This window comes from Gobius niger (assembly GCF_951799975.1).
Source record: "Gobius niger genome assembly, chromosome: 3".
NCBI classification, from domain to species: domain Eukaryota; kingdom Metazoa; phylum Chordata; class Actinopteri; order Gobiiformes; family Gobiidae; genus Gobius; species Gobius niger.
This window is the reverse complement of record NC_136854.1, coordinates 1,914,917-1,923,394: the sequence shown is the minus strand read 5'-3', so window position 1 is coordinate 1,923,394 and position 8,478 is coordinate 1,914,917. Positions and strand designations below refer to the sequence as shown.

The window sequence follows — 8,478 nt, the reverse complement described above, 5'->3', positions numbered from 1 at the left end:
TTCTGTAAGATACTGATATATAAACCTCTCCTCTCCACTGGACCTCCCAGTAACAGCGCCCAGTCAGACCAGAGTCACACAGAAGCTGATACCAGTCCTCAAATCTTTCCTGGTGATCTGGATACGGCTGATCTTCTCTCACAAGTGTGGCCTTCTTGTTGTTGTCAGACAGTTTGAGGTTCCTCTGAGCTGTGTTTGGATCCAGAGAGAGTTCAGTGAAATCTGACGGAGAGAAAACACAGCAGCAGTTAGTCCCTGTTCACTCTTTAGAGGAGAACAACATTTATATTGATTTGAAATGGACTCAAAGATTCAAAAATAAAAAAAAATAAAAAAATAATCGATTTAATTATTGCTTCACTTAAAAGTAAAAACATGATGAAACTGCACATTTTTAAGTTTGTAACATTTCACCCCGACATTAGAATAAAACAGGAGCATTAATTATTGTTTCTGTAAAAATGCTTCTGTTCCAAAGGCTTCACAGGATCGTCTGAGTGAAGCTGAGCTCATTTATTTCTATTTCAGTTTAGTTTCTCTTGTGACGTAGCCACACATAACCTGGAATGTTCTGAAGTGACATTTAACAAATATTTTCTTTCGTATAAAAACTTCAATTCTTGTTTGTGTCGCGCTGTCGCAGATAAAGAAACATAATGAACATTTACATTTAAACTCTTAGAAAGTGGTTTATCAGGAACAAAACACGTCTCATGAAGGTGTAACTTTAGTTTAGTTCCTGTAAATTACTGATTTAAGAATATTTAAAGACTTGTTTCTTTTCTAAATAATAAATGTATTTTTGTTCTAATTCTCAAATGACTTTCTTCAAGTTCAAACGTGTTGAAACAAAGTGACTGTGACGTCGCTCATTAAACACGTCTCTTTGGTTCATGACTCAGAGTTTCAGGTTTAATGAATAGAAGCTCATCGGTAAAGCTCATTCACAGAGTGGAGCACGTCGGGAAATTCATCTGGAGTTTAACCTCTTAACTCCCGCCTGAACCAAAAGCATTTTCTCCAGTTCAGCTTTACCCAAATCCTGTAGGCCAGTGTAACACCTCATTTGAAAGCTAAGACCTACAAAACTAAATTGATCTTTTTCCTCACATCGTCAGATTTTTTTTGTCACTTTTTCATCAAATTATTTGCATTTTTTTGTCAAATTCTTATCACTTTTTGTCCATTTTTTCCTCAATTTTTCGTCAAATTTTTCTCACTTATTTGTCAAAATTTTGTCAATTTTTGTCATTTTTTGTCCATTTTTTCGTCCATTTTTTGTCACTTTTTTCAAATTTTCATCGTTGTTTCCGTCTCAGTTTTGTTGCTATTTTCAGACCTTTTTTCCAGAAGCTTTTGGATTGGGGTAAAGCCGGAGAAAATGTGCTCGGTTCAGGTGGGAGTTAAGGGGTCTAGAGTGAATGAGACTAATGAATTATGATTATGTTCCTGTATATTACAGCTTTACTGACTAACAGCTTCATCAGCCTCACCTCTCAAGCTCACTGTCTCTCAGATTAAAACATGCAATTTGACTTCAATATAAAGCTTTATTTAAACAGTTATTTCAAATCCTTGTCTAGACCTGGACTGACCGACACTAGGACTAACTCAGAATCAGAACAGGTTTTATTGCCTTTGTTATGAACAGGTTCACAGACTAAACCAGGACTATAAGGACTGGACTGAGAGAGACTACAGGACTAAACCAGTACTATAAGGACTGGACGGAGAGAGACTACAGGACTAAACCAGGACTATAAGGACTGGACTGAGAGAGACTACAGGACTAAACCAGGACTATAAGGACTGGACTGAGAGAGACTACAGGACTAAACCAGGACTATAAGGACTGGACTGAGAGAGACTACAGGACTAAACCAGGACTATAAGGACTGGACTGAGAGAGACTACAGGACTAAACCAGGACTATAAGGACTGGACTGAGAGAGACTACAGGACTAAACCAGGACTATAAGGACTGGACTGAGAGAGACTACAGGACTAAACCAGGACTATAAAGACTGGACTGAGAGAGACTACAGGACTCAACCAGGACTATAAGGACTGGACTGAGAGAGACTACAGGACTAAACCAGGACTATAAGGACTGGACCTGGACTGACGGAGACTAGACGGGCTCATGTATAAACCCAGTGTGTCAGACTTTGAGAGAAGCTTCAGTGACGCCGTGGATGCTGCACTTTCTCTCTCCCGTCTTCTTCATGATTCTCTGTCTCTTTGTTGCTGAACCTGAGGCGTCTGCAGCTCTTTCCCCTGTGACCCCGAAGACTAACTTGCTTTGCTTGAACCTCTTCATCTCTTCCTCTGCTTCAGTGAGGAGGAAACGATAGGACCAGAGAGACTGTGTCACAGAAAGAGCCTGGGCCAGTGGTTCCTACACGTTTGGAGGCTGTTTGTGTGAACGGGTAAAGCTGAGGGTTTCGCTTTGTCCCAGTGACCGGCTCATTCTGAACATCAGACTCTGGTTTGGACTCTGCGCTCTGGCCCCGCCCCCTCTGCGGCGCCCTCACTGTCAAACCACTGGTTTCAGCTCTCATTAAAGCCAAGATCATTTCTAAGCAGGACATTACAGTCTCTGCATGAGACAGACACAAAGCCAGGGGTTCAGTGGCAGAGGAGGAGAACGATGAGGCCACAGACGCTTCTACTTCCTCTCACTCCTCGGATCAGACTGAGAGGAAAACTCCAAGTCACGTCAGTCTGACCACGCACAGGCTCCTCTCTCTTTATGGCAGAGTAAAGAAACTTTAGTGCGGTTCATGCTAAAGGCGCTGCTGTTGTAGTGAGGGCGGACACCGCCTCAGCTGCACCTCCGCCCAGTTTACACTCGGGTCCAAAGGTTGCATGAGGTTGGGTTTTAGAGTGGACACATGTAGGTCCAGAACCAGCTCATCCACATCTGAATTAGAGGCTCTTCCGTCTGTATAAGCACGTGTTTACAAAGGATTATCAATGTGTTAAAAAAAAAGAAGCTACATTTGGACCACAATGGTAGATACGGCCATGCTCCCGACCTGTGAACTCTGAGGAACAAACATGTGGGTGCAGACTGACCAGTGTGGACTCGGCTTTTTCACAAATCTAAAATGTGACTTTTGTTTGGGGGGTTACAAATTCTTTAAAATATGAAGCTGTTTTTGAAGTTCCCGTATAACGATTGCAGAGCCCCCTTAATAAAATAATGTAAAAAAGAAATGCATTTGTCCTCAATAACCTGTTCATGATGATACAATTTTAAATGAACCTGTTGCTGATCGTTGTGAGAAAATGAAAACATGACAAAGTTGTTTCGACAGAAACTCAGTAAAAACATGTTGAGCAGGAGACACTTCTCTGGGGATGAAACGGGTCTCACTGCAGACAGTGTTTATATGAAGACTCCATTACCCAGAATGCTTTGTGTGAACGTTATACTCACACTTCCTGACTCCTGGTTTTAACCACTCAGCTCCAGCAGGATCCAGTCTGAGGAAACACACTTCAGTTAAACAGGGCATGCAGATGATGTCACACAGGAACAACTAAACAGCCTCACAGTTACAGGGTCATTGTGTCGCCCTGGAATCAGGGACCTGTTTTAAATTGATCGTTACATCTGTAAGAATAAACAGTGAAGCCCAGCACAATACTAAAGTATGGTGAGGTACAGTTTGTCCTTTCATGGCATTGATATCCTTTATGTGGTTTCTTTATCATTAACATATAATTAGATGATGTTTCGAGGCCACTGGATGTGAATCTGAGCCACAAAAAGAAGAAACTGAATCTGAGTTAGCATTTAGCTCAGACGACAATTTTGTTCTCTCATTTGTATCTGAAGTCAAATCTTTAATGCTCTGGACATTCATGAATGTTTTCTAAAGAGAAGAAGATCTTTATTTATATAGCACCTTTCACAGACATGGTCACAAAGCGCTTTACATGAGACAATTGTACATTCACTCCATTCTCGGTGGTGGTAAACTACGTTTGTAGCTTCAGTTCCCCTGGGGGAGACTGACAGAAGCGCTTTCGCGACCACACACGCCTGCGCCAACGGACCCTCTGACCACCACCATACATTCACTCACACACATCATTCATCCTGGCCTATTGTGCATGTTTTTAGTGGTAGGGGAAACCGGAGTGCCCGGAGGAAACCTACGCAGACACGGGGAGAACATACAAACTCCACACAGAAAGGCCCCGTCCTGGTGGGAATCGAACCCAGACCTTCTAGCTGTGAAGCGAGAGCGCTAACCGCTGCGCTACCGTGCCGCCCAAAAGAGGCGTTGACAGAAACCTAAATGTGGACAATTAAACATCTGATCAGAATGTTAAACATGAACATTCTGATTGATCAGAATGTGCGATGTTTGAGGCTAATGCTAACAGACTCTGAAGAGTCTCCCGGACGAGCCGACTTGCTAACTGTCACATACGTGAGGATCGAATGTTATGTCTCTGTTTTATTTAAAGATCGACACCAAAACATGAGCTAATGTTGTCACTGATGAACAATGAATCTGAATGGACTTAAAAATAAAACACAATTACATGAAAATGTGAAAATGAGAAGAATGTCCTAATTTTAATGAATAATAGACTGATCCACAGTTTGTGTCGACTGTAATATCTGTAATAACTGTGTAATAACTGTGTAATAACTGTGTAATAACTGTGTAGTAACTGTGTAGTAACTGTGTAGTAACTGTGTAATAGCTGTCCTCACCTGAGAGTGGAGAGTGAGCAGTGGGGCTCCTCCTGTAGAGCAGTCAGGAGCTGTACTCCTGTGTCTCCTGGATGGTTGAAGCTGAGGTCCAGGTCTGTCAGGTGGGAGGGGTTGGACCTCAGAGCTGAGGCCAGAGCAGCACAGCCTTCCTCTGAGATCAGACACCCTGACAGTCTGAACACACAGGGTTAAACAGAGTCATAGAAATGACAAACTCACAGAGATGAAGAGTAAACCCTCTGACCTGAGCTGCTCCAGTTTACAGTGAGGACTCTTCAGTCCAACAGACAACATCTTCAGCCCTGAGTCCTTCAGGTCATTGTTACTGAGGTCCAGGACTGTCAGACTAGAGGAGCTGAGGACTGAGGACAGAGCTTCACAGCTTCTCTCTGACAGGTTACAGCCGCTCAGTCTGGAGAGAACACACTGTTTTAGGAGAAGTTTAGAAGGTTCATACTTACATAGACCTCACTCACAGAGCTTTGTTGGAGGCTTTGACCACTGGCATCAGCCTCAGCAGAGCCTCCTCTGAAGCACAGTATTTCTTCAGCTCAAACTGCTCCAGATCTTCTTCTGATGACAGTAAGATGAAGGCCAGAGCTGACCACTGAGCAGGACACAGTCCATCTTCAGACAGACGTCCTGATCTCAGGTACTGTTGGACCTGCTCCACCAGAGAACTATCATTCAGTTCATTCAGACAGTGGAGCAGGTTGATGCTTCTCTCTGCAGACACTTCCTCACTCAGCTTCTGCTTGATGTACTCAGCTGTTTTCTGATTGGTCTGGGAGCTACTTCCTGTCTGTGTCAGCAGACCTCGGAGAAGGGTCTGATTGGTCGGCAGTGAAAGACCCAGGAGGAAGCGCAGGAACAAGTCCAGGTGTCCGTTTGGACTCTGTAAGGCCTGGTCCACAGCCGTCTGGTGCAGATGTTTCAGTTTACGTTTGACTCTGAGCAGAGTGGACTTCTGTGTTTTTGTGGAGAGCAGGTTGACTCCAGTGTTGATGAAGGTCTGATGGACGTGAAGAGCAGCCAGAAACTCCTGCACACTCAGATGGATGAAGCAGTAGACGTTGTCCTCGTACAGGCCTGGCTCCTCTCTAAAGACCTGTGTGAAGACTCCGGAGTACACTGAGGCGGCTGCAGCGTCCAGCCCACACTCGCTCAGGTCACTCTCGTAGAAGATCAGGTTTTCTTTCTGCAGCTGCTCAAAGGCCAGTTTTCCCAGAGACTGCACCATCTTCCTGATCTCTGGACTCCAGTGTGGGTCTGTCTCAGATCCTCCTTCATACTTGATGTTCTTGACTTTGGCCTGAACCACCAGGAAGTGGATGTACATCTGAGTCAGGGTCTTGGGCAGCTCTGCTCTCTCTCTGGTCTTCAGCACATGCTCCAGGACTGTGGAGAGGATCCAGCAGAAGACTGGCATGAAGCACATGATGTGGAGGCTTCGGGACGTCTTGATGTGGGAGATGATTGTGTGGGCCTCGTCTCTGAACCTGTTCCTGAAGTACAGCTCCTTCTGTGGGTCGCTGAACCCTCGCACCTCTGTCACCATGGAGACGCACTCAGCAGGGATCTGATTGGCCGCCGCGGGGCGTGTGGTTATCCAGAGGCGAGCGGAGGGAAGCAGGTCCCCCCTGATGAGGTTCACCAGCAGCTCCTCCACTGAGGCGCTCTCCGTGTCCGTCAGGATCCGGGTCCGGCTGAAGTCCAGAGAAAGTCTACACTCGTCCAGACCGTCCAAGATGAAGAGCACCTTGAGCTGCTGGAAGCTGCTGAGGCCTTTGGTTTCTTTGAAGAAGCGGTGCACGAGTCCCACTAAGCTGTACTCTGAGCCTCGGAGCACATTGAGTGCTCTGAAAGTGAAGGGGAACAGCAGCTGGACGTCCTGGTTGGCGTTGCCTTCAGCCCAGTCCAGACTGAACTTCTGAGTCAGAACTGTTTTCCCCACACCAGCCACGCCCAACGTCAGCACCGTTCTGATTGGCTCTCCTGTCTCTGTGGTGCCTCTGAAAATGTCCTGGCATTGGACGGTTGTCTCTCGGGCTGATTTCCTGGTGTATTTCTCCATCTGTCCGACCTCATGCTCCTCCTCCTGCCCAAGGTCTGTGACGGTGATGTACAGCTCGGAGAAGCCATCATGAAACTTCCTTCTGGGGGCTTTTTTGCAGAGACTCTCCTTCAGGAACTTAAACCTGGACTTCAGTGTTGGTTTGAGGAGATTCTGACACTTTCTGATCATCGCTGTGAACAAACAGAAACAAGATAAGAGAAGTAAGTGTCTTTACACTGGAGCAGATATTTAAAGGAGCTATCCTTGATTTTTTTATTTTCTGTCATCGGAATAAAATGATTTTGTCCTTTAGTATATGGTAAAAGCAGAAAGCCTTTTAAACATAAAAGGTCAGGCTATTAGGCATTTTTTACAGTGAAGTGACACTTTTCCTCACTGAAAGTTGTGAAACCTGGTTTAATCTCAGTCCCTGTGACGAATGTTGATGTTGTAAAAGCATTAGGAAAGTTTGAGATGAGTTTGGACCAGAAAATAACAATTTGAAATTTGAGTGAGCCTGTTTCTTTGTACAATCAGGTATAGCTTCTTTAAGTATGACGGTGTAGGAGGATGCAATGGTCTATTGCGTCGAATGCGGTGGAGAGGTTGAGGAGGAGGAGGATGGATATGGAACCAGAGTCAGCGGCGGTGCTGAAGTGCTGTTTGAAAAGATGGGAGGAGTGGAGATTTTCGGTGATGACTGCGCATTCCAGAATTTTTGAAAGTAACGGGAGATTGGAGATGGGTCTGAAGTTTTCCAGGTTGTCAGGGTTGAGGCCGTTTTCTTTTTTTTTCAGGAGGGGTGTGATGGAGGCAAGTTTGAGCGAGGATGGGACAGGTCCAGAGGTCAGGGAAGTGTTGATGATGCTGGTGATGAGTGGGATGAGAGTGGGTATGCAGGTTTTGAGGAGAGGAGTTGGCAGTTTGAGAATTTCATGGTTTGAGAGGAGTTTGGTGGTGTCGGAGGGAGACAGAGGAGAGAAGGAGGAAAGGCAATGGAGTGTGAGTGGGGTGAGTTCATGTTCAGAGGGAGGAGAAGCGGAGGAAGTGGATGCAAGTGAACAATGTATGGTATGGATTTTGGAATGGTAGGATCAGGAAGTTATTGTATTGGTCAGTAGTGAATGACGAGGTTATATTGTCCTTTGGTCAGTTTTGCAAATGTGGAGAAAAGTGTACGGGGGTTGGAAGAATTATAGTGGATGAGTTGTGAGTAGAAGTTGGACCGGGCAGTTTTGAGGGCGGAGTTGTATGTGGTTGTAGCGTGTTTGTAGGCTTGGGCATGGACAGTGAGACCGGATTTTTTATGGAGCCTTTCAAGCTGTCTGTTTTTTTTTTTGAGATTGTGGAGATCTGGGGTGTACCAAGGGGCGGAGGTGGAGAAGGAGAGTTTTGAGTTTTGAGGGGGGGCTATTTGGTTGAGGCAGGAGGAGAGTGTGTGTTTATAGAAGTTGACTTGATCAGAGGCAGTTGGATCTGAGGGAAGAGCTGGTGATGGCATGGGATATGGAGGAGGAGAGAGAGATGGGACTGATTGATTTCAGGTTTCAAAATGTAATTGTTCTTGTGTGTTTGGTGGTGGGAGGGGGGTAATAATGTCCAGGGTGATGGCCAGATGATCAGAGATTGTGAGGTCGGTCAGTGACAGGTTGTGTATGGTGAGGGAGGGTGTGGAACAGACCAGGTC

The 8,478-nt window shown here is 45.3% G+C and overlaps 1 protein-coding gene across 1 annotated transcript; it reads right to left on the bottom strand.

Annotated features, from left to right (window-relative positions):
- Window positions 1-2,786: 2,786 nt before the first annotated feature.
- Window positions 2,787-6,809, bottom strand: LOC306960558 (protein NLRC3-like; the record flags this gene model as incomplete). The annotated part of the gene is made up of 5 exons (XM_079552992.1): window positions 2,787-2,944; window positions 3,443-3,489; window positions 4,736-4,909; window positions 4,980-5,147; window positions 5,212-6,809. The coding sequence occupies 5 exons, from the start codon at window positions 6,807-6,809 to the stop codon at window positions 2,787-2,789; spliced, it is 2,145 nt and encodes a 714-aa protein (XP_079409118.1).
- Between the last annotated feature and the right edge of the window lie 1,669 nt (window positions 6,810-8,478).